At 48.2% G+C, this 26,869-nt stretch overlaps 1 protein-coding gene across 2 annotated transcripts in view; it reads left to right on the forward strand.

Annotated features, from left to right (window-relative positions):
* Nucleotides 1-5,414: 5,414 nt before the first annotated feature.
* The window catches only part of ABCC1 (ATP binding cassette subfamily C member 1 (ABCC1 blood group)), a 440,279-nt gene continuing 418,824 nt past the window's right edge, over nt 5,415-26,869 (forward strand). The window contains exon 1 of one of the 2 annotated variants that reach the window (XM_063934377.1): nt 5,415-5,758. In XM_063934377.1, coding sequence (XP_063790447.1) covers nt 5,717-5,758 — 42 coding nt within the window. In that variant the 5' untranslated portion in view covers nt 5,415-5,716. The remainder of the gene's footprint in view (nt 5,759-26,869) is intronic. The other variant, XM_063934378.1, reaches the window with a different exon arrangement.

A 26,869-nucleotide genomic window follows, 5' to 3' on the forward strand; every position in this document is an offset into this window, starting at 1 on the left:
GACTTACCCACTGTAGCCGTGGATATCCACGCGTCTAGAGCTTCCCCAAAGAGAGCCTGACCTGTATAGGGTAGAGACTCCACACTTTTTTTGGATTCCGTATCGGCCGACCACTGGTGCAGCCACAGTCCCCGACGAGCTGAAACAGACATGGAAGAGATTCCCGCTGCCATGGAACCCAGGTCTTTCATGGAATCTACCATAAAACCTGCTGAATCATGTATGTTGCGTAAATATAATGCAACATCATCCCTATCCATCATATCCAAATCCTCAAGTAAGGTAGCCGACCACTTTACTATAGCCTTTGCAATCCATGCACTAGCAATAGTGGGACGTAATATGGCCCATGAAGGAGTGTACATTGATTTAAGCGTGTTATCAATTTTTCTATAAGCCGGCTCCTTTAAGGCGGTAGATCCTGGAACAGGTAAAACCACCTTCTTTGAGAGTCTGGACACAGATGCGTCAACAAGCGGCGGGTTTCCCCATTTTTTCCTATCCTCCTCAGGGAAAGGAAATGCCACCTGTACCCTTTTAGGGACCTGGAATTTATTCTCAGGGTTTACCCATGCTTTCTCAAATATAGCATTCAATTCCTTTGACGCAGGGAAGGTTAGCGAGGCTTTTTTATTTTCAGTGAAAAAGGCCTCCTCAACCTGCTCAGGTGTGGTATCATTAACATTCAGCACATCCCTCTATCAACAATTGCACCCCCTTTGCAAGAGATGCGGACCCCCGCAACACATCCCCATCCCCATCTGTGGTGTCAGAATCAGTATCCGTGTCATCTTGTGTGACATGCACAAGCGCACGCTTATGGGGGTATATAGCGGAGCGTCCTGAGGTACCAGAAACCGGTCATACTGCCATAGAGCTCTGTAATACCTAGGTTGCAGATTCATTACTTGCAACCCTGTCAGAACTCTGAGAAATCCAAGATTTGATAGAGGAAAAACCACTCCGGTTCCCTTGCTGGTATCTGTGCTAAACCAGTGCTATCCTGATTACATGGAATGGGATCATCCTGGGAGGATAAATCATCTGCAGCATATGACACAGTGTCCCTGGACATAGCTAAAGGAGACCACCAAACACTCTACACACACACAGGTGAGGGCAGAGTTTCCCCCCCAAGAATGGCAAGAGAGACACAGAGATTGGAGCCAACCCCCACACAGCGCTTTTACCAAAGGGAGACCCCTTGTCAGCACTGACTGTGCACTTAATAGGACACACAGTCGTATTACAGCCTCCCCCCCCTCCTACAACCCCCTGGTACCGTGTACAGATAGCTGGAGTTGCTGTGAAGGGACCTGTTCTCCTTCTCAGCGCTGTGCAGGCAGGAAAATGACGCTGAAACGCTGCTGGGTCCGCTCTGAGAAACTCCGCCCCCTTAATGGCGCTATCTTCCCACTCTTCATGGATTATACTGGCCTGAGGAATTAGTGCTGGCTGAGATCCGAGGACACCGACAGACTTCTGGACCAGTGTAGTGGGTAAGCGCTGGCCCAGGGCGCCCCTCACAGCGCTGCACTATGTACCGCTGAGCCTTCCTAGGAGCGCGGTTAATACTGTGCTCCCTGACCGCTGCCGCCATCTTCACACCTCTTCAGCTCTGTAAGGGGTTGGCGGCATGCTGCTGGGGCGAGCGATCCCCTGTGGCGGGGAGCGATCCGACCAATCTGGTGCTCAGTGTCCAGTCAGCGGAGACAGTGGCTCAGACCCCGCAGGGCGGACACTGCCCCCCTCCTTAGTCCCTCGCTGCAGGGAGGCTGTTGCCAGCAGTCTCCCTGTAAAATAAAATACTCTAAAATTAAACTTTTCTAGAAAAGCTCTGTAGAGCTCCCCTAGCTGTGACCGGCTCCTCCGGGCACATTTTCTGCTTGGAATGCCCCTAGGCATTTGCCTAGGCTGTCTATGCCTAGGTCCATCTCTGAGTAAATCTATCGTAGACACAGATCTTTAATTGGAATTCAAGATTTCTTAGCAGCAAAACATTACCGTTGTAAATCGGCAGTAATCATCATGTCGGAGGCGAGGTTACGAGCTGGAGGAAATCCCAGGAGTTTTTGGGGAGTAAAAGTGATAAACTGGAACTGATAACAGATGCAGCCTAGTGACTGCAGCTCTCATTGGCCATCTCCTGTGCACTGCAAAACACAGAGAGCTTTGTTAAAAGGGAAATGCATATAGGGGGTAATTCTGAGTTGATCACATCAGCAAGTTTGTTAGCAATTGGGCAAAACCATGTGCACTGCAGGGGGGAGGGGCGGCAGACATAATATGCGCAGAGAGATTTAGATTTGGGTGGGTTATTTCGTTTCTGTGCAGGGTAAACACTGGCTGCTTTATTTTTACACTGCAATTTGGATTTCAGTTTGAATACACCCCACCCAAATCTAACTCTCACTGCACGTTATATCTGTCCCCCCTGCAGTGCACATGGTTTTGCCCAATTGCTAACAAACTTGCTGCTGCGATCAACTCAGAATTAGGCCCATAGGGGATCACTCGCTAGCAGTTTTTAGCAGTCGTGCAAACGCTAAGCCGCCGCCCTCTGGGAGTGTATTTTAGCTTAGCAGAAGTGCGAACGAAAGGATCGCAGAGCGGCTACAAAAACAATTGTGCAGTTTTAGACTAGCTCCAGACCTACTTAGCGTTTGCGATCACTTCAGACTGTTCAGTTCCGGATTTGACGTTACAAACACGCCTTGCGTTCGCCCAGCCACGCCTGCGTTTTTCCTGGCACGCCTGCGGTTTTTAAAACACTCCCTGAAAATGGTCAGTTGACACCCAGAAATGCCCCCTTCCTGTCAATCACGCTGCGGCGGCCATTGCGACTGAAAAGCTTCGCTAGACCCTGTGTAAAAATACATCGGCCGTTGTGAAAGTACGTCGCGCGTGCGCACTATGCTGCATACGCATGCGCAGAAGTGATTTTTTTTTACTTAATCGCAGCGCAACGAACATTTTCAGCTAGCGATCAACTCGGAATGACCCCCATAGTCAGGATAAATTGTGTACCTTAAATGTCCACATATGACAAAATTGTAATCTTCCAGTAACACGGGGCCTGATTCAGAGGTAAGTTCTATGCTAATGTTTGCAGTTGGCAAGTGCTTTATGTACTGCCCATACATCTGAGTTGCAATGCGCATGCATTGCAATTGATTACCAACACAGTGAGGACTTGTAAGCAGAGGTGTAGCTAGGTGCAGTGGGGCCTGTGCAAGGGTATGTTTTGACGCCCCCTCCCCCGTACTGAATTGGGGGCCTGGCCAACATGTGGTGGCATGTTACATTTGAAAAGAAAAAATATTTAAAAATCCTAAATTGACCTTGTGGAGATAAGGGTGGAAGTTTCTTTGGGTGCCCATATGTTTAATGTAGGGACACTGCGCATCGAAGTCGCGCACCAAAATATGGTGGCGTGGCTTCATGGGGAAGGGGCTTGGCCACATAATAGTACCTATTACACCACACAGTATAGTCCGTTATTCACATTACACCACTTAGTAGTGTCCGTTACATTACACTACACAGTAATACTACTTATACACTTTACGACACACAGTAGAGTCCCTTATACATGTTACACTACTGTAGAGCCGCTTATACACGTAACACCACAGTAGAGCCACTTATACACGTTACACCACAGTAGAGACGCATATACACATTATGCCAAGAGAGAGAAGTTCTGCAGCAGTAGCTGGGGCAGAGAGAGGTGCTGCAGCATCAATGTAGAGAGAGGTGCTTTAGCAGGCGGGTAGAGTGGGGTGCTGCAGCAGGCGAGGCAGAGAGAGGTGCTGCAGCAGTTGGGGCAGAAAGAGGTACTGCAGCAGGTGGGCATAAAGAGGTGCTGCATCAGTTGGGGCAGAAAGAGGTCCTGCAGCATCTGGATATAGAGAGGTGCTGCAGCAGCTGGGGCAGAGAGTGGTATTGCAGGACAGAAATAACCCTGCTACACAGCTACAAGCAGACAGTGAGTCATATAATGAGGGTGGCAGAGCTCCTGCATCTGCTGGCTGTCAGTGTCTCCTGCTATCGCCTCTATTCTGCATTGTACCCTGCCTAGTCTCTGAGTCAGAATCAGTGTCCGCCCCTATGCTTCTCCTCGTCCTGCTCTGTGGCTGCCTGTACAGCGGCCCATGGTATAGCAGATGGAGAGAGGGAGTTGGTCAGGCAGTAGCGCGCCCTTTATCTTTTCCAGCACCCTGAGCTCGTGCTCCACCAGAGCCACCCTCGCTACACCCCTGCTTGGAAGCAAAGTGAGACAGTAGGCGTCAATGGGAGGTAATGGGGAGTGGCTAGTCAAACGTGGGTGTGTCGCGATCATTTTGTGGGCATGTCGCAGCCAGCTGGGCTACGACAGCCATCCAGTAGCGGATCTTGCCACGGGCAAGCAGGACTTTTGCCCTGGGCGCCACCTTCCGAAGGGCGCAGGGCGCCGCACCAGGGCAAGATCCGCTGCTGCTGTGTGCCCCCCGCTGTGAAGGGAAACTAGACGCGCATAGCGTCTAGTTTCCCTTCGTGGAGAGGACCTTTGCTGGTGCGCGATGACGTCATCGCGCACCGCACATCATTTCAGTCTGTACAGGGGTCGTAAATGATCACGCCCCCTGCACGAAGCCACGCCCCATATTGTCGCCCGGGGCCCCAGAACCGGCCCTGCAGCCATCGGCTGTCTGGCATGCGCTGGCGCACTGCGGCCTGGCTAATTTCAGACCTGATCGCTGCTGTGCGAAAACGAACAGCACTGATCAGGTCTGAATCACCCCTAAGCCTTAACAATAGATAAAGACAGATGGGGGTCTATTCATGAAGCAGTGAACTGTGTGGAGAAGTGAGCCAGTGGAGAAGTTTCCATTGGCAACCAATCAGCATTGAAGTAGCGTTTATAATTTGCATATTATACCATACCCTCCAACATTTTACACATAAAAATCAGTAAAAAGTATAAAAGGGGCGTGGCCATGGGTAAAGGGGGGTGATCACGCCACTTTTCCTATACTTTCAATGAAAGTTTGGAGAGCCAAAACTCGGTAGAGACCATAAAAAAAAGGTACTGTACCTATTAAAAAGATAGTTGGGAGGGTATGGTATACAATTGTACGCAGCAGCTGATTGGAGGACATGGGCAACTTCGCCACTCTTTTCGCTGCTTCATGAATAGACCCCATAGAGAGATAAATGACCAGTCAACCAGCTCCCGTCATTTTTTAAACACATCCTGTAACATGGCAGGTAAAGGAAGCTGATTGGCTTGACATTTAACACTCTTTATCAGTCTCCACTTTATCAATTGTTAAGACTTAATACTGTACATTTGGACCATTTGACGATGGTATAATAACGCTGAGGTGCCGCCCGTGGCTACGTGCACACGCCGGTGGATTAGGCGCCCGTGGCTGTCAGTGCGGCGGGGATCGCAGGCAACAGCAGCAGTCATGTAAGATGAGAGATCCTGAGCCTCGTCACCAGGCGTGCGGCGTGATCTGCAGCCAATCAGAGAGGAGAAACTCGCCGCGGCTCAACCAATCACCATTCCTTCTATCCCGAAGCGGCTGCGGCTCAACCAATCGGCGCCCATTCTACCGGCAGCAGCAGCTGGCGACGCGCTGTTATGTAGCGAGAGCTCCTGTGTGTGTCTCCCTGAGCTGCTCCCTCACAGCCGGCATCTGCCACCGGAGGACCCCGAGCTTCCCCGGTCATGGAAACCTTCTGCAGCTCTGACGGCAGCGAGCGTCTCTGGGTAAGAGAACCTGGAGGGTCACGTCCAGTGTGTGTCCTTCATAGAGCCCGTCCCCTCGCCCTATAAGCGGGTAACCCTGGCCGCCTGCGCTGTACTTATCGCACTTTCACTTTATTTCCAGTTGCATCAGCATTTGTGGCCCCAGAGTTCTGCTGGGGCCACTCCGGCTGTGTGGTTCTTTTCCGAAACTGGGGAATTATAGCTCAGTTGCATGTAACATGGGATGTGACTCCCCCCTCCCCAGCATGTGTCAAGGATATACAGTGTGTGTATCTATCTATCTATCTATCTATCTATCTATCTATCTATCTATCTATCTATCGTCAAGAGTTGTCTAATGTCGTAAGCAATAGGTCTCCCCTGAGACATTATCTTGTACTCTACACATCTTAGGATTTTCTGTTTGGTTTCCTACTTGGTTCCATGGATTCAGATGTGCAATGTGTTGGGTTATAATGTTGACACCAGATTGTTGAATGTTATGTCGGCATTAGTGTTAGGGTTATGCTAAAAACTGCTTGTTGACACTGTCACCATATTCAATTTTTTTCTGTGTCAACATGCTTTATGTTGACATAGTACATGTGTACAAGATGTACAGAAAATTATCTAGCTAGCTATAGTGGTGGTCTTCAGTTTGCGGCTGTCGGGATCCCGGCGTGCAGTATACCGGCGCCGGAATCCCGACAGCCGGCATACTGACACTTTTTCTCCCTCTTGGGGGTCCACGACCCCCCTGGAGGGAGAATAAATAGCGTAGTGCGCCACAAAATATCTTTTGGTGTGTAGGCACCAGTGATGAATGATGTGCGGCCCTGTGCTCGTTCATCGTTGGTGCCAGCTCGTTTAAAAGGACAATAAGGACAATATCGTCCATATTAGCATGCAGGGCTATGGAGCCGGGTGACAGGGGGAGTGAAGGAATTTCACTCCCCCCCCCCCCCCCCCACCTGCCGCCGGGTCGCCCGTCTGCCATATTGGCGGTTGGGCGGCGGGTCGTGAGTCTGCAGGGCCCTTATCAGTGTCAGTGTGCCTAAAGGTAAGGCTTAACACTTGGATTGCCTATTGTTACATCAATGGTCCCTCTGTACATAAAAATAAATAAAATAATGTTGAATCATGTTCTGGCGCTGGATGTGTAGTGTCGGCTGTGGGGTCATCATGTTCTGGCGCTGGATGTGTAGTGTTGGCTGCGGGGTCATCGTTCTGGCGCTGGATGTGTAGTGTTGGCTGCGGGGTCATCATGTTCTGGCGCTGGATGTGTAGTGTCGGCTGTGGGGTCATCATGTTCTGGTGCTGGATGTGTAGTGTTGGCTGCGGGGTCATCATGTTCTGGCGCTGGATGTGTAGTGTTGGCTGCGGGGTCATCATGTTCTGGCGCTGGATGTGTAGTGTTGGCTGCGGGGTCATGCACTTGTTGTACTCTCCTTTATTGCAGAAGTTTAAGTTTTATCTGGCCTAATAAGGCTTATCAGGTATGCACATTTAATTATGTTTATTTTATGAAACCTAGCCTAGCAAACCAAGACTACAGGGCCATGAATTTAGAAAGCTAATTCTGCCCAACGAAATGTAATTCTCTGCCCCCCCCCCCCCCCCCCCCCCCCCCTCCTCCGGGGGCGAGCAGTGCTGATTTCCGCCTTTAGTGCGGCGGAAACTGCATCGTGCCAGGCACTTGAGATGGAAAATGCCTGTTCTCCCGGCAAAACACCCTGTTTAGTTTGCGAGAGCCGGCCTTCCCCGACATGACAGCATGCTGAATTGAATAGTATCGGGAGCGAATTCCCGTCGCTATTCAATCTGCAAAGAATTGAATCAAACCTTATGTGGTAACTTACTACCATTTGCAGTACGCTTTTTCAAGTAAAATGATACTACCTGCTGATCTGAGGTGCATTCAATACAATCTTCCATTGGTGTGTAGTGTAGAACATTGATTGTGATATACTTTTGGTTGTGTTGCTGGTATTGCGAAATAAACCTTTAACTTGGATTGTAAATTGAAAGTGTACTTACTTCAAATAAAAAGACACTTCTTCTTTTTTTTTTTTTTTTTTTCATTATTATTATTTTTTTTTTATATGCTTTATTTTAATTTGCCATATAGAGGTCGATTCAATTCGTCATCTTATGAATAGCGCCGGGAATTGGCTCCCGACGCTATTCAATTCAGCTGCTAGTTACCCGCAATTGTTGGGAATTCTTCTCTCATCCCCGGGGGATGAGAGAAGAAACCCGACAAAAGTGCTGCCTCGTGGCCGGCGCGAGGCTGATTCTGTTGGGAATTAGCCTCGCGCCGGGGAGTTAAGTCGGAGAATGCTCGTTCTCCCGACAATTCAACCTGTTTAGTCGGCGAGAACGGGCCATCGCCGACTTAACTGGATCTGAATTGAATAGCGTCGGGAGCTAATTCCCGGCGCTATTCATAAGTTGCCGAATTGAATCGACCCCATAGTGTAGCAGCTCCAACTACTACTCCGTGGTATCATTCACCATTGTTAAACAACTTGCGTATATATGGGTATAGGCTGAAGGACCAGTAAGCTGCAAGTTCTGCAGTTGTGACTTTGTATTGGTCTGCATCCAACATATTCCTGGAAAACCGCTATATAAAGCAGCCCCTAGTGCAGGCATTCTCTGCCTCTGTCCTCAAGGCACACTAACTGTGCTTGTTTAGTGATATCCAGGCTTCAGCACAGATGGTTAAATCAAAATAACTGAGGTACTAATTAAATCACCTGTACTCAAGCATGGATATCTGTAAAACCTGGACTGTTATGGTGTGTACGCACTGGCCGACATATCGGCCGTTCTATTAAACGGACGATATTTTGCAGGTCCGTCGGCCAGTGTGTACGAGCGATATGTCTGTGAACGCCGTTGTTCAGACATTTTGCAGGAGCCCTGCAGCACAGCCGACGGCCAATATAGCTAACGATATATTGGTGTGTGTGTGTGTGTGTGTGTGTACAGGCGGTCAGATGACCGCTCATACACTTGCTGCAGATGCAGGTGGTGAATGACAGCTGAACCCGCCCAGTTCATGACCTCAGTCCCGACTGATCAGGCAGTGTGTATGCACAACACACTTCCCGGTCCGTCCACAGATATATCTGCAGATCAATTGATCTGCAGATATATCTGTAGGTGTGCACCCAGCATTAGTGTGCCTTAAGGACAGAGGTTGGCAGTGCCTGCACTAGTGGCTCTGGTGGGGGTGTGGTATGTAGACCATGTCTAGGTCGACCACTATTGGTCAACGGGGACTCTAGGTAGACATGTACTAGGTCAACATAACAGAAGGTCGACATGAGTTATTTCACGTTTTTTGGTGTCGTTTTCTCCGTACAATTGGGGGAACCCCAATTAGTGCACCGTGTCCCCTAGCAAATGCTTGCTTCGCTCGCCATGCTTCGGGCAATGTGTCCCGCTCCCCTACCGCTGCACTCGGCACAGGTTACCGTTCCCAATTGTAGTCCACGTGGATCGTAAAGTATGAAAAAGTTAAAAAAATTAAAGCAGAAAAAAAAGTGAAATTGTCGACCTTTTGTCATGTTGACCTACTTACTGTCGACCTAAACATTGTCGACCTAGAGACCGGATACCCTCTGGTGGATATGCTGATTTGGTGTATTTCTTTTTTTCTCTGACGTCCTAGTGGATGCTGGGAACTCCGTAAGGACCATGGGGAATAGCGGCTCCGCAGGAGACTGGGCACAAAAGTAAAGCTTTAGGACCACCTGGTGTGCACTGGCTCCTCCCCCTATGACCCTCCTCCAAGCCTCAGTTAGATTTTTGTGCCCGGCCGAGAAGGGTGCACACTAGGGGCTCTCCTGAGCTTCTTAGTGAAAGTTTAGTTTTAGTTTTTTTATTTTCAGTGAGACCTGCTGGCAACAGGCTCACTGCATCGAGGGACTAAGGGGAGAAGAAGCGAACTCACCTGCGTGCAGAGTGGATTGGGCTTCTTAGGCTACTGGACACCATTAGCTCCAGAGGGACCGAACACAGGCCCAGCCTCGGAGCTCGGTCCCAGAGCCGCGCCGCCGGCCCCCTTACAGAGCCAGAAGCAAGAAGAGGTCCGGAAAAATCGGCGGCAGAAGACATCAGTCTTCAACAAGGTAGCGCACAGCACTGCAGCTGTGCGCCATTGTTACTCAGGCACACTTCACACTTCGGTCACTGAGGGTGCAGGGCGCTAGGGGGGGGCGCCCTGAGCAGCAATGTAAACACCTTGGCTGGCATAAATACACCACATATAACCCCCAGGGCTATATGGATGTATTTTAACCCCTGCCAGAACTCGCCAAAAAGCGGGAGAAAAGGCCGCCGAGAAGGGGGCGGAGCCTATCTCCTCAGCACACGGGCGCCATTTTCCATCACAGCTCCGCTGGAAGGACGTCTCCCTGACTCTCCCCTGCAGTCCTGCACTACAGAAAAGGGTAAAAAAGAGAGGGGGGCACTAATTTGGCGCAGTTTTGATACTAACAGCAGCTATAAAGGGAAAAGCACATTTTATAGTGGTATTCCTGTCTATATATAGCGCTCTGGTGTGTGCTGGCATACTCTCCCTCTGTCTCCCCAAAGGGCTAGTGGGGTCCTGTCCTCTATCAGAGCATTCCCTGTGTGTGTGCGGTGTGTCGGTACGATTGTGTCGACATGTTTGAGGAGGAAAATGAGATGGAGGCGGAGCAATTGCCTATTATAGAGTTGTCACCCCCTAGGGAGTCGACACCTGAGTGGATGAGCTTATGGAAGAAATTGCGTGACAGTGTCAGCTCTTTACGACAGACAGTTGACGACATGAGACATCCGGCTACTCAGCTTGTGCCTGTCCAGGGGTCTCAAACGCCATCAGGGGCTTTAAAACGCCCGTTACCTCAAATGGCAGACACAGACACGGATACTGACTCCAGTGTCGATGATGAGGAGACAAACGTGACTTCCACTAGGGCCACACGTTACATGATTGAAGCAATGAAAAATGTATTGCATATCTCTGATAATACAAGTACCACTAAAAAGGGTATTATGTTTGGTGAGAAAAAAACTGCCTGTAGTTTTTCCTGTATCCGAGGAATTAAATGAAGTGTGTGATGAGGCGTGGGTTTCCCCCGATAAAAAACTGATAATTCCTAAAAGGTTATTGACATCGTACCCTTTCCCGCCAGAGGATAGGGCACGTTGGGAAACACCCCCTAGAGTGGATAAAGCGCTCACACGCTTGTCTAAACAGGTAGCACTACCCTCTCCTGATATGGCCGCCCTAAAGGAACCTGCCGATAGAAAGCTGGAGAATATCCTAAAATGTATATACACTCACACGGGTGTTATACTGCGACCAGCAATCGCCTCAGCCTGGATGTGCAGTGCGGGCCTGGCGTGGTCGGATTCCCTGACTGAAAATATTGATACCCTAGATAGGGACAGTATATTACTGACTATAGAGCATTTGAAGGATGCATTTCTATATATGCGTGATGCACAGAGGGATATTTGCCGACTGGCATCAAGAGTTAGCGCGCTGTCCATTTCTGCAAGAAGAGGTTTATGGACGCGGCAGTGGTCAGGTGATGCGGATTCTAAAAGGCACATGGAAGTATTGCCTTATAAGGGGGAGGAGTTATTTGGGGTAGGGCTATCAGACCTGGTAGCCACGGCAACTGCTGGAAAATCCACATTTTTACCCCAGGTAGCTTCTCAACCTAAGAAGACGTCGTATTATCAGGCGCAGTCCTTTCGGCCCCATAAGGGCAAGCGGGCAAAAGGCGCCTCATTTCTGCCCCGTGGCAGAGGGAGAGGAAAAAGGCTGCAACAAACAGCCAGTTCCCAGGAACAAAAGCCCTCTCCCGCCTCCGCAAAGTCCTCAGCATGACGCTGGGGCTTTACTAGCGGACTCAGGCACGGTGGGGGCCCGTCTCAAGAAGTTCAGTGGGCCCACTCGCAAGTGGACCCCTGGATCCTTCAGGTGGTATCTCAGGGGTACAAATTGGAATTCGAGACGTCTCCCCCTCGCCGTTTTCTAAAGTCTGCTTTACCGACGTCTCCCTCAGACAGGGAGGCAGTATTGGAAGCCATTCACAAGCTATATTCCCAGCAGGTGATAATCAAGGTACCCCTCCTACAACAGGGAAAGGGGTACTATTCCACACTATTTGTGGTACCGAAGCCGGACGGCTCGGTGAGACCAATTTTAAACCTAAAATCCTTGAACACTTACATACAAAGGTTCAAATTCAAGATGGAGTCACTCAGAGCAGTGATTGCAAACCTGGAAGAAGGGGACTATATGGTGTCTCTGGACATCAAAGATGCTTACCTCCATGTCCCAATTTGCCCTTCTCACCAAGGGTACCTCAGGTTTGTGGTACAGAACTGTCACTATCAGTTTCAGACGCTGCCGTTTGGATTGTCCACGGCACCCCGGGTCTTTACCAAGGTAATGGCCGAAATGATGATACTCCTTCGAAGGAAGGGAGTTTTAGTTATCCCTTACTTGGACGATCTCCTGATAAGGGCAAGATCCAGGGAACAGTTGGAAGTCGGAGTAGCACTATCTCAGATAGTGCTGCGCCAGCACGGTTGGATTCTCAATATTCCAAAATCGCAGCTGATCCCGACGACACGACTTCTATTCCTAGGGATGATCCTGGACACAGTCCAGAAAAAGGTGTTTCTCCCGGAGGAGAAAGCCAGGGAGTTATCCGAACTAGTCAGAAATCTCCTAAAACCAGGCCAAGTCTCAGTGCATCAATGCACAAGGGTCCTGGGAAAGATGGTGGCTTCTTACGAAGCAATCCCATTAGGCAGATTCCACGCAAGAACCTTCCAGTGGGATCTGCTAGACAAATGGTCCGGGTCGCATCTTCAGATGCATCAGCGGATAATCTTGTCACCAAGGACAAGGGTGTCTCTCCTGTGGTGGTTGCAGAGTGCTCATCTTCTAGAGGGCCGCAGATTCGGCATTCAGGACTGGGTCCTGGTGACCACGGATGCCAGCCTGAGAGGCTGGGGAGAAGTCACACAGGGAAGAAATTTCCAGGGCTTGTGGTCAAGCCTGGAGACATCACTTCACATAAATATCCTGGAGCTAAGGGCCATCTACAATGCTAAACAGACAGGGCGGCACAAGAAGCAGGAGGGCAATGGCAGAAGTTGCAAGGATTCTTCGCTGGGCGGAAAATCATGTGATAGCACTGTCAGCAGTGTTCATTCCGGGAGTGGACAACTGGGAAGCAGACTTCCTCAGCAGACACGACCTCCACCCGGGAGAGTGGGGACTTCACCCAGAAGTCTTCCACATGATTGTGAACCGTTGGGAAAAACCAAAGGTGGACATGATGGCGTCCCGCCTCAACAAAAAACTAGACAGGTATTGCGCCAGGTCAAGGGACCCTCAGGCAATAGCTGTGGACGCTCTGGTAACACCGTGGGTGTACCAGTCAGTGTATGTGTTCCCTCCTCTTCCTCTCATACCCAAGGTACTGAGAATCATAAGAAGGAGAGGAGTAAGGACTATACTCGTGGCTCCGGATTGGCCAAGAAGGACTTGGTACCCGGAACTTCAAGAGATGCTCACAGAGGACCCGTGGCCTCTACCTCTAAGAAAGGACCTGCTCCAGCAGGGACCCTGTCTGTTCCAAGACTTACCGCGGCTGCGTTTGACGGCATGGTGGTTGAACGCCGGATCCTGAAGGAAAAAGGCATTCCGGATGAAGTCATCCCTACCCTGATCAAAGCCAGGAAGGATGTAACCGTACAGCATTATCACCGTATTTGGCGTAAATATGTTGCGTGGTGCGAGGCCAGGAAGGCCCCTACAGAGGAATTTCAACTGGGTCGTTTCCTGCATTTCCTGCAAACAGGACTGTCTATGGGCCTAAAATTAGGGTCCATTAAGGCTCAAATTTTGGCCCTGTCGATTTTCTTCCAGAAAGAACTGGCTTCAGTTCCTGAAGTTCAGACGTTTGTCAAGGGGGTACTGCATATACAGCCTCCTTTTGTGCCTCCAGTGGCACCTTGGGATCTCAATGTAGTTTTGGGGTTCCTAAAATCACATTGGTTTGAACCACTCACCACTGTGGACTTAAAATATCTCACATGGAAAGTGGTAATGCTGTTGGCCCTGGCTTCAGCCAGGCGTGTCTCAGAATTGGCGGCTTTATCCTATAAAAGCCCTTACCTAATTTTTCATACGGACAGGGCAGAATTGAGGACTCGTCCTCAATTTCTCCCTAAGGTGGTTTCAGCGTTTCACTTGAACCAGCCTATTGTGGTACCTGCGGCTACTAGGGACTTGGAGGACTCCAAGTTGCTGGACGTAGTCAGGGCCCTGAAAATATGTTTCCAGGACGGCTGGAGTCAGAAAATCTGACTCGCTGTTTATCCTGTATGCACCCAACAAGCTGGGTGCTCCTGCTTCTAAGCAGACTATTGCTCGTTGGATTTGTAGTACAATTCAGCTTGCACATTCTGTGGCAGGCCTGCCACAGCCAAAATCTGTAAAAGCCCATTCCACAAGGAAGGTGGGCTCATCTTGGGCGGCTGCCCGAGGGGTCTTGGCTTTACAACTTTGCCGAGCAGCTACTTGGTCAGGGGCAAACACGTTTGCTAAATTCTACAAATTTGATATCCTGGCTGAGGAGGACCTGGAGTTCTCTCATTCGGTGCTGCAGAGTCATCCGCACTCTCCCGCCCGTTTGGGAGCTTTGGTATAATCCCCATGGTCCTTACGGAGTTCCCAGCATCCACTAGGACGTCAGAGAAAATAAGAATTTACTTACCGATAATTCTATTTCTCGTAGTCCGTAGTGGATGCTGGGCGCCCATCCCAAGTGCGGATTGTCTGCAATACTTGTACATAGTTATTGTTACAAAAATCGGGTTATTATTGTTGTGAGCCATCTTTTCAGAGGCTCCTCTGTTATCATGCTGTTAACTGGGTTCAGATCACAGGTTGTACGGTGTGATTGGTGTGGCTGGTATGAGTCTTACCCGGGATTCAAAATCCTTCCTTATTGTGTACGCTCGTCCGGGCACAGTATCCTAACTGAGGCTTGGAGGAGGGTCATAGGGGGAGGAGCCAGTGCACACCAGGTAGTCCTAAAGCTTTACTTTTGTGCCCAGTCTCCTGCGGAGCCGCTATTCCCCATGGTCCTTACGGAGTTCCCAGCATCCACTACGGACTACGAGAAATAGAATTATCGGTAAGTAAATTCTTATTTTTTTCTCACCCTACTGCAGAAGTCCCTAACTGGGCGCTGCGAATTGGTGGTCCAGTACCAAATAAAACAATTTATGATCAATGTGATGAGCAACAGCAGTGCTGGTATCTGCCAAACTAAGCGTAACCCTGTCCACCACTACCACATAACTGAACCTAAGGGGGAAATGCAATTGTTTTTTGTGGCCGCAGCTCCCGTTTATAGTTACTGGGAAGTTTACAGTTTTTGTTTTTTGTTGCCCATTACTTATGGATTTCTGCTCGTAGCTTCTTGAGGCGCCAGCAGAAATCTGCCCAATGTAGGGCTTTTTGTCACCATAACTGATACTTCAGATGGGAGAAGATAATTGATTAGGCTAATCCCCTGCATTTTAGGCTGAACATAAATAATAATGCTGGACGCCCCCAAAAAAATGTTTGAATCACTCCTGGTCACTTTAGGCAGGAGCTGCAGCTCCACGAAAAAATTGAATTTCCCGCTAAGAATGTCATGTAAGTGATTGATGGCCCTTTTCCAACAAAAAACAGGGTTGGACTCGGGTTTTTGAACACTTTTCTGACCCAAGTTGGCCCCAATTCCACTGCACCCATGTGCAGCGTTTCTTTTCTGCCGGTGCTTGGAGATGGCATAATTTCCAAGGGCTGGTGATCCGGCTCTACATAGGCTTGTAACGGGACCTGGGTCCGACCCTGGTAGCTACCTGGGTCAGATTCCTGGGTAACTGGACTTGAATTATTTTTCTAGGACCCTTTTCCATTGAGCCGCGACCCTGGTAGATCCGGAAATTACCCCAGTGTATTGTGGCAGTGGAAAAGGTACGGTTTTATTTAAATATATATTTTTTCTCAAATAGAAACTTTTGGCCTAGGGGGCCATGAAAAAATAGGAGTACTCTAAGGTACTGTGATTCAAGAATGTTTGGAAACCACTTTCCTATCAGGAATGCTGTTGTAACAGTGCTGCTGAAAAATCAGCAATGACGTATAGGAATTCATAGCTGAACAAGGACCCAATGGAGCCCTTATTATACTTATCCGATCTCCATTTAAATCTGTTTTGCAAAACATTTTTTGCATAGAAATATAATTGATATACCTGCTTGTGAAGGAAATCTTGGAATATGCTGTGCTATATAAGAAACTGTTAATAAAAATATCTATGTCAGTTACATGTAAGCAAGTCAGTGTATGCAGACATGATAAAGAGGTTCAGTTGTTATTGAGCCAAAAAGTCAGAATGATGAAGAAATGAGATCGAAGTGACTTTGACCAAGTAATGATTGTTGGTGCCAGAAGGAGTGGTTAGAATGGATTCAGTATGCTTTACCTGCAGTCCATATCCTGACAGCGGCATCCCACCCGCCAGAATGCCGGCAGCGGGACGAACGCGAAGAGTCCCCTTGCGGCTCGCTGAGTTCGCCACAGGATCTGTTCCCACTCTATGGGTGTCGTGGACCCCCATAAGTGGGAATAGCCTTGCTGCGTTGGGATTCCAGCTGGCGGCATTGCTGGGTGTCAGGATTCCGGCGTCTGTATCCTGACCGCCGGCATCCCGACAGCCGGCAAATTGACAGCATCCCATTAGAATATAGCATAAACTCCTATCACTGGGAGTTTTTAATGCAAAATAGTATCTAGAGTGGGGCACAAAACAAAACAAAAAACACCTCCATTGAGAGGCTTTCTTGAGGGTGAAATTGCATTGCTAGTGTGCGAGGTCAGATGAGATTGGCTACACTGTTTCCATCTGATATGAAGGCAGCAGTAAAGGCCCATACACACGACGTCGCTCATTTTCCCCCTTCCTGAGCGTCGCTTATGTTCTCGGCAAGTGTGTATGCTGTCAGCGACAATCAATGCGCGGCACTGCGTGTCTGCAACAATCATAGAGTATGCATGCACTGCCGACAGCTATCTGGTCTATCGTTCAGGAGCTGCATGCACGGCCGGCCACTGCGTGACGTCACTGAGCGATAAGAACGGTCATATCGCTCAGTGTGTACGGGCGGTAATCGTCTGCCCGGCCTGGGAGGGGAAACAAAGTGACGTCGTCTAGTGTGTAAGGACCTTTACTCGTATAACCATGTGTTACAACATTGGTATGTGGAAAGGCATCTCTGAATACACATCTTGTCAGACATTTGAAGTGTATGGGCTCCACTCCTGTACACTAAGAACATACACATTTATTGGTAAGCTGCTCAATCAGATTGTGATGTCACTCAGGTGCTAAAAGGGAGGGGTAATTCTGGGTAAGAGAAAAACATTTTGCTATCCCTAATGCACACTGAGTGAGAAATAACACTACATAATAATCAGATAATACAGAGATCTTAGTTGCTTATATCTGCAGATATAGGGTTAAGCCCCCAGGCCGAACGGCAAGGCGTCTGTCACTGGTGGGTCCCTAATACTAGGTGTGTTCCGGGTGTCACTAACAACAGTATACAGAAGGTACAGTGGGCATGGACTCCCCAAAACTGGACAGTTGAAGACTGTAAAAATGTGCCTGATGAATCTCAATTTCTCTATCGTCCTAGTGGATGCTGGGGTTCCTGAAAGGACCATGGGGGGGATAGCGGCTCCGCAGGAGACAGGGCACAAAAGTAAAGCTTTCCGATCAGGTGGTGTGCACTGGCTCCTCCCCCTATGACCCTCCTCCAAGCCAGTTAGATTTTTGTGCCCGGCCGAGAAGGGTGCAATCTAGGTGGCTCTCCTAAAGAGCTGCTTAGAGAAAGTTTAGCTTGGGTTTTTTATTTTACAGTGAGTCCTGCTGGCAACAGGATCACTGCAACGAGGGACTTAGGGGAGAAGAAGTGAACTCACCTGCGTGCAGGATGGATTGGCTTCTTGGCTACTGGACATCAGCTCCAGAGGGACGATCACAGGTACAGCCTGGATGGTCACCGGAGCCTCGCCGCCGGCCCCCTTGCAGATGCTGAAACATGAAGAGGTCCAGAATCGGCGGCAGAAGACTCCTCAGTCTTCTAAAGGTAGCGCACAGCACTGCAGCTGTGCGCCATTTTCCTCTCAGCACACTTCACACGGCAGTCACTGAGGGTGCAGGGCGCTGGGAGGGGAGCGCCCTGGGAGGCAAATGAAAACCTATTTGGCTAAAAAAATACCTCACATATAGCCTCCGGGGCTATATGGAGATATTTAACCCCTGCCAGAATACACTAAAGAGCGGGAGACGAGCCCGCCGGAAAAGGGGCGGGGCCTATCTCCTCAGCACACAGCGCCATTTTCCTTACACAGCTCCGCTGGTCAGGACGGCTCCCAGGTCTCTCCCCTGCACTGCACTACAGAAACAGGGTAAAACAAGAGAGGGGGGGCAAAATAGTGGCAAAAATTATATTATAAAAGCAGCTATACAGGGAGCACTTATTATAAGGCTATCCCTGTCATATATAGCGCTTTTGGTGTGTGCTGGCAAACTCTCCCTCTGTCTCCCCAAAGGGCTAGTGGGGTCCTGTCTTCGTTAAGAGCATTCCCTGTGTGTCTGCTGTGTGTCGGTACGTGTGTGTCGACATGTATGAGGACGATATTGGTGTGGAGGCGGAGCAATTGCCAAATATGGGGATGTCACCTCCTAGGGGGTCGACACCAGAATGGATGCCTTTATTTATGGAATTACGGGATAGTGTCAACATGCTAAAGCAGTCGTTTGTCGACATGAGACGGCCGGACAATCAGTTAGTGCCTGTCCAGGCGCCTCAAACACCGTCAGGGGCTGTAAAACGCCCTTTGCCTCAGTCGGTCGACACAGACCCAGACACAGGCACTGATTCCAGTGGCGACGGTGACGAATCAACCGTATTTTCCAGTAGGGCCACACGTTATATGATTTTGGCAATGAAGGAGGCGTTACATTTAGCTGATACTACTGGTACCACTAAACAGGGTATTATGTGGGGTGTGAAAAAACTACCTATAGTTTTTCCTGAATCAGAAGAACTAAATGATGTATGTGATGAAGCGTGGGTTGCCCCCGATAAAAAGATGCTAATTTCAAAGAAGTTATTAGCTTTATACCCTTTCCCGTCAGAGGTTAGGGCGCGCTGGGAAACACCTCCTAGGGTGGATAAGGCGCTCACACGCTTATCTAAACAAGTGGCGTTACCCTCTCCTGAGACGGCCGCACTTAAAGATCCAACAGATAGGAGGATGGAAAATATCCAAAAAAGTATATACACACATACAGGTGTTATACTACGACCAGCTATAGCGTCAGCCTGGATGTGCAGTGCTGGAGTAGTTTGGTCAGAGTCCCTGATTGAAAATATTAATACCCTGGATAGGGACAATGTTTTACTGTCTTTAGAGCAAATAAAGGATGCATTTCTTTATATGCGTGATGCACAGAGGGATATCTGCACACTGGCATCACGGGTAAGTGCTATGTCCATTTCGGCCAGAAGAAGTTTATGGACGCGACAGTGGTCAGGCGATGCGGACTCAAAACGGCATATGGAAGTTTTGCCGTATAAAGGGGAGGAGTTATTTGGAGTCGGTCTATCAGATTTGGTGGCCACGGCTACAGCCGGGAAATCCACCTTTTTACCTCAAGCTACTCCCCAACAGAAAAAGACACCGACTTTTCAACCGCAGTCCTTTCGTTCCTTTAAAAACAAGAGAGCAAAGGGATATTCATATCTGCCACGAGGCAGAGGAAGGGGGAAGAGACACCAACAGGCAGCTCCTTCCCAGGAACAGAAGCCCTCCCCCGCTTCTACAAAAGCCTCAGCATGACGCTGGGGCTTCTCAAGCGGACTCGGGGGCGGTGGGCGGTCGTCTCAAGCATTTCAGCGCGCAGTGGGCTCACTCGCAGGTAGATCCCTGGATCCTGCAGATAATATCTCAGGGGTACAGGTTGGAACTAGAGACAGATCCGCCTCGCCGTTTCCTGAAGTCTGCTTTACCAACGTCCCCCTCCGAAAGGGAGACGGTTTTGGAAGCCATTCACAAGCTGTACTCTCAGCAGGTGATAGTCAAGGTACCTCTTCTACAACAGGGAAAGGGGTATTATTCCACTCTATTTGTGGTACCGAAGCCGGACGGCTCGGTAAGACCTATTCTAAATCTGAAGTCCTTGAACCTGTACATAAAGAAGTTCAAGTTCAAAATGGAGTCACTCAGAGCAGTGATAGCGAACCTGGAAGAAGGGGACTTTATGGTGTCCTTGGACATCAAGGATGCGTACCTCCACGTTCCAATTTACCCCTCACACCAGGGGTACCTCAGGTTCGTTGTACAAAACTGTCACTATCAGTTTCAGACGCTGCCGTTCGGATTGTCCACGGCACCTCGGGTCTTTACAAAGGTAATGGCCGAGATGATGATTCTTCTTCGAAGAAAAGGCGTATTAATTATCCCATACTTGGACGATCTCCTAATAAGGGCAAGGTCCAGAGAACAGCTAGAGAGGGGATTAGCACTGTCTCAATGAAGTGCTAAAACAGCACGGCTGGATTCTGAATATTCCAAAATCCCAGTTAATGCCGACAACTCGTCTGCTGTTCCTAGGGATGATTCTGGACACGGTTCAGAAAAAGGTTTTTCTCCCGGAGGAAAAAGCCAAGGAGTTGTCCGAGCTTGTCAGGAACCTCCTAAAACCAGGAAAGGTGTCTGTACATCAATGCACAAGAGTCCTGGGAAAAATGGTGGCTTCTTACGAAGCAATTCCATTCGGCAGATTCCATGCACGAATTTTCTAGAGGGATCTGTTGGACAAATGGTCAGGGTCGCATCTTCAGATGCACCAGCGGATAACCCTGTCTCCAAGGACAAGGGTATCTCTTCTGTGGTGGTTGCAGAGTGCTCATCTATTGGAGGGCCGCAGATTCGGCATACAGGATTGGATCCTGGTGACCACGGACGCCAGCCTGAGAGGCTGGGGAGCAGTCACACAAGGAAGAAACTTCCAGGGAGTGTGGACGAGCCTGGAAACGTCTCTTCACATAAACATTCTGGAACTAAGAGCAATCTACAATGCTCTAAGCCAGGCAGAACCTCTGCTTCAAGGAAAACCGGTGTTGATCCAGTCGGACAACATCACGGCAGTCGCCCATGTGAACAGACAGGGCGGCACAAGAAGCAGGAGTGCAATGGCAGAAGCTGCAAGGATTCTTCGCTGGGCAGAGAATCATGTGATAGCACTGTCAGCAGTGTTCATCCCGGGAGTGGACAACTGGGAAGCAGACTTCCTCAGCAGACACGACCTTCACCCGGGAGAGTGGGGACTTCATCCGGAAGTCTTCCACATGCTGGTAACCCGTTGGGAAAGACCAATGGTGGACATGATGGCGTCTCGCCTCAACAAAAAACTGGACAGGTATTGCGCCAGGTCAAGAGATCCGCAGGCAATAGCTGTGGACGCGCTGGTAACGCCTTGGGTGTACCAGTCGGTGTATGTGTTTCCTCCTCTGCCTCTCATACCAAAAGTATTGAGAATTATACGGCAAAGAGGCGTAAGAACGATACTAGTGGTTCCGGATTGGCCAAGAAGGACTTGGTACCCGGAACTTCAAGAGATGATCACGGAAGATCCGTGGCCTCTACCTCTAAGGAGGGACTTGCTTCAGCAGGGTCCCTGTCTGTTTCAAGACTTACCGCGGCTGCGTTTGACGGCATGGCGGTTGAACGCCGGATCCTAAAGGAAAAAGGCATGCCGGAAGAAGTCATTCCTACTTTGATTAAAGCAAGGAAGGAAGTAACCGTGCAACACTATCACCGCATTTGGCGAAGATATGTTGCGTGGTGCGAGGATCGGAGTGCTCCGACGGAGGAATTTCAACTGGGTCGATTCCTACATTTCCTGCAATCAGGATTGTCTATGGGTCTCAAATTGGGATCTATTAAGGTTCAAATTTCGGCCCTGTCGATTTTCTTTCAAAAAGAATTGGCTTCAGTTCCTGAAGTCCAGACTTTTGTTAAGGGAGTGCTGCATATACAGCCTCCTGTGGTGCCTCCAGTGGCACCGTGGGATCTCAATGTGGTTTTGGAATTTCTAAAATCTCATTGGTTTGAACCACTAAAAAAGGTGGATTTAAAATATCTCACATGGAAAGTGACCATGTTACTAGCCCTGGCTTCGGCCAGGAGAGTGTCAGAACTGGCAGCTTTATCTTACAAAAGCCCATATCTGATTTTCCATTCGGACAGGGCAGAACTGCGGACTCGTCCGCATTTTCTCCCTAAGGTGGTGTCAGCATTTCATCTGAACCAGCCTATTGTAGTGCCTGCGGCTACAAGTGACTTGGAGGACTCCAAGTTACTGGACGTTGTCAGAGCATTAAAAATATATATTGCAAGGACAGCTGGAGTCAGAAAATCTGACTCGTTGTTTATATTGTATGCACCCAACAAGATGGGTGCTCCTGCGTCTAAGCAGACGATTGCTCGTTGGATCTGTAGCACAATCCAACTTGCACATTCTGTGGCAGGCCTGCCACAGCCTAAATCTGTAAAGGCCCACTCCACAAGGAAGGTGGGCTCATCTTGGGCGGCTGCCCGAGGGGTCTCGGCATTACAACTTTGCCGAGCAGCTACGTGGTCAGGGGAGAACACGTTTGTAAAATTTTACAAATTTGATACTCTGGCTAAGGAGGACCTGGAGTTCTCTCATTCGGTGCTACAGAGTCATCCGCACTCTCCCGCCCGTTTGGGAGCTTTGGTATAATCCCCATGGTCCTTTCAGGAACCCCAGCATCCACTAGGACGATAGAGAAAATAAGAATTTACTTACCGATAATTCTATTTCTCGGAGTCCGTAGTGGATGCTGGGCGCCCATCCCAAGTGCGGATTATCTGCAATAATTGTACATAGTTATTGTTAACTAATTCGGGTTATTGTTAGGAAGCCATCTTTCAGAGGCTCCTCTGTTATCATACTGTTAACTGGTTTTGATCACAAGTTGTACGGTGTGTTTGGTGTGGCTGGTATGAGTCTTACCCGGGATTCAAAATTCCTCCCTTATTGTGTACGCTCGTCCGGGCACAGTACCTAACTGGCTTGGAGGAGGGTCATAGGGGGAGGAGCCAGTGCACACCACCTGATCGGAAAGCTTTACTTTTGTGCCCTGTCTCCTGCGGAGCCGCTATCCCCCCCATGGTCCTTTCAGGAACCCCAGCATCCACTACGGACTCCGAGAAATAGAATTATCGGTAAGTAAATTTTTATTTTCTGCTGTGACATGCAGATGGCATTGTATTTTGCATAAACAACATGAAGATTAGGGTCAGCTGCCTCCTGCTCCTCTGTCGGAATTTCAAACAGTCGGGATGCCGGTGTCGGTGTTCTGACTGCTGGTATCCCTAACCCAGCCCTGTTCTATTTCTACACTGTGCTAGAAAAAGATTTTTTTCCTTTAATATCCAGATCCTGCTTTCACTGTTAGACTGGAATAACCGGAAGGTAAACCTGAAATATAGTTTGAGATATTGCAAATGTTGGGCCACTACATTGTCTTCGGTTTAGGCTGGAATTCATACAAATGTTTACCTGAAAATGCCATAGTATGAGGAGGTTGATCTACATCTCAAGTCATTGAGGGTCATATACCAACATTGTGCTTTGGCGCAAATATGTAGCCACAGCGACCAATCAGCTTTATTTGTTTAGGTTTGGCAAAAAAAAACAACTGTTATGCTCTCCATTCATAAAAAAACCCAATGAGTTACAAGAAGCAAGGGCAAATATGAGAATTTGTGTAGGAGGGTTAAAAGGTTGTCGGCAGTTCTAGTGCTAGAGATCTTAGTAAGTATGTTCTGACTATATATGTAAGGATGACTTATGTCTACTGTGGGCATAAAAATATAGCCACTGTGTTGGGTTGGATGAGTGGATAATATCGGGAGAAAGACAGTCTCCTGGTTTTGTAGTAAAAAAAAAAAAGGCCAGTCTAAATTTTACAATGTCTCTGAAATGTAGAGAGGCTGATTGAGGTCCATTGCCGATGTCCAGTTTATGACCTAAATTCTAAGCAAAAGTCTAGGCCTCCAGTTCCATCCTTCTTGGTGAGAAAGTATCTGGACCAATTTGTCATCATGATGTAGTTTTCACTGTAGGTTTTTTTTAGGGCAGGCTACTGATCATACCTTTGGCATACGCGCACACCCCAAAAAGTAATGTGACCTTGTTGTAGGGCCGTGGTCTTGCAACACGTCCCCTTTCAATCACTCTGGGGGTTCTGGCATTTCAAAATCAGGCAGGGCGCCACACTAAAATAGCCGCACAATAAAGGGCCAGACACATGGTGAACTATTGACTATCTCCGATTTTGACAAAGCGATTTCCCTTGAACTCGCTCAGATTTTGACTATCTTTAGTTCTATACATTCGATTTTGGCTATGTGCGATTTTGACTAAGTGGCAATTTTGAGTATTCTTTGTATTCGATAACATCGTGCTGAATTGAATAGGTCCGTGTTTATACATTTGCCATGTATGAAGGATTTAGACCGTAGTAAAATAGAGGAATTGACATTGAAGGTTTGGCGTGTGGACCACAACCGTGGTCCTAAAAACATGAATGAATAAACCTGTATGATAACCGTATCAGTGCTGTACAACTTGAACTCCTATAGCTTGTAAGCAGGGCCTTTCTACCTTTGTCTGTCTGTTTTTGCTCAGTTTGTTCTATCACTGTTCTAATTGTAAAGCTCAACGGAATATGCTGCGCTATATAAGAAACTGTTAATAAATAACTCCTGGCGCCTACATGAACTGCCCCTCTGACATATCCATAGGAGTGAGGTCTGCTGTAATGGGAGAGGCAGCGCAAAATACTGTAATATTCTATTCGGTATTACTTGGTTGTGACGCAAGAATGATATTACTGCTAAATTTTCTATAAACTGTGTAAAAGGAAAGCCTCTGTCCCACTCTGCTGATCACAGCAACATACGACTTCTCCTTTTAGTTCTGTTTTCCATTAGTGTCTTTGGCTTTTAAGCTCTCTTATACGATCTGTTTTGGTCAGATGGTAGATGGTATAATTCGTGTAGTTGTAGTCTTTCAAAAACCAGTGAAGATGAAAGCTGCTCTAGAAAGTGCTGTTTAGTCTGGCTGCTGAGCTAGCGGTGTAAATGCCTCTAAACCTCGTTCTGTGAAGTGAGCAGCAGCCTCTGTTTATGAGCCTGTGCTCTTGTAGTCTACACTTTTACAGTGGGGCATTTTTGGATCTCTAGAAAGCATTTTATTTTTTAGTTGGCTTAAACACTTACTGTATATACTCTGTTGAATATTTGTTTAGCTCATGTGTACGCCTAGCTGTAGTTATATGGGGATCGGTATGGGATCCCAGCGTACTTGATGCCCACTGTCACTATACCGACAGCAGCATCCTGTCTGCCAGAATGCTGGCAGTGGGACGAGCGCATCAAGGCCCCTGGCGGACTCTCTGCGCTCGCCACGCTGTGGGCACAGCGGCTCGCTTTGCTCTCCACAGGTTCTATTCTCCCTCTAAGGGTGTCGTGGACACCCACAGAGGGAGAATCGCCTACCGCGCTGGTATATCCGATGTTGGGATTTCGGCATCTGTATTGCCGCTGCCGGAATCCACATGGACGGTATTTTAAATGCATACCGTTATGATGACACTCAACTCTAATGATTAAATTGAGAAGGCTGAAATATTGAACCTCAAAACCGTACAAGATGGGTGTCCCTGGCCTAAAGAAGGGGGTGCAAAAGCAAATGTAGTAGTTATTAATTTTACTAAGTGTATAGGCCGAAAGTTTACACAAAAACAAACGGACTCTTAAAATATCTCAATATGTATGCGCCACCACAACACATGGTATAACTTTGCCCTGACGAGTTTCCATATAACTATAAGGAAGGGTTAAACATATTTAACACAGTTTAGGACACGTGGTCACTCGCTGCGACTGGAGGAGAGAAAGTTCCGAACGCAACGGAGGAAAGGGTTCTTCACTGTTAGGGCAATCAGGATGTGGAATTCCCTGCCAGGGAAGGTGGTAATGGCGGACTCTATAATTGGATTTAAAAAAGGAATGGATACATTTCTGAATGAAAAAGCTATCCAAGGTTATAATAATTTAAAATATCAACGTGGTTTTCTATGTTCTGTTCCCATGTTGGAGCGTTGTTGTTTCGCCTTATTTGCTCTTAAGGTTTTGTTTGCACACATGTGCATTCATCTGCTCTTATGTTATCAAGATGTTCTTATGTTCTTTGGTTTATAGTATAAAAGTATGGCGGTGGGTGGGAGTTATGCCACTAACCCCTCCTTTAGCCTACACAGCCGCCACATTATGGCGACTGGTTGTGATCTCATGGGAGATCAATTTAGTTTTTTGTTTTTTTACTTTTCTTATGTTTTCCCTCATGTTCTCTAATATGTTTCCCCCCCCTATCAGGTATATCAGTTTAAGCACAGAAATTGGTTATCAGAGTCATCGGTTCTATTTATAGTTGAATATGGTGAATATAGTCTCTATTAATGCCAAAGGGCTTAACTCTCCCCAAAAGCGAAGAGTAGCCTTGAATTATTTTCATAAGCTTAAGGCACATGTGGTAGCGGTACAGCAGACACACTTTCAGAGCCAAAACCGCCCCCTCTTCACTAATTCACGTTACCCCCTTTGCTATACTGCAAATGGACCCGCCAAGAAAGCTGGCGTGGCTCTTCTTATAGCACAACACTGCCCGTTTGTTCTGTCCTCTAAATATGAAGATCCTGACGGGAGATATTTAATCTTAGTAGGTCGGCTAGATAATGTAGAGACCACTCTGGTCTCTTGCTACGCCCCTAATACCAAACAAATCGCATTTCTTAGAACCTTTTGTAGAATTCTCCAGGAGCATACTAGGGGAGCCCTATTGATCCTTGGAGACTTCAACATGGTGCTGGATCCCATTATGG

Source organism: Pseudophryne corroboree, chromosome 7 (assembly GCF_028390025.1).
Source record: "Pseudophryne corroboree isolate aPseCor3 chromosome 7, aPseCor3.hap2, whole genome shotgun sequence".
In the NCBI taxonomy this organism is placed as follows: domain Eukaryota; kingdom Metazoa; phylum Chordata; class Amphibia; order Anura; family Myobatrachidae; genus Pseudophryne; species Pseudophryne corroboree.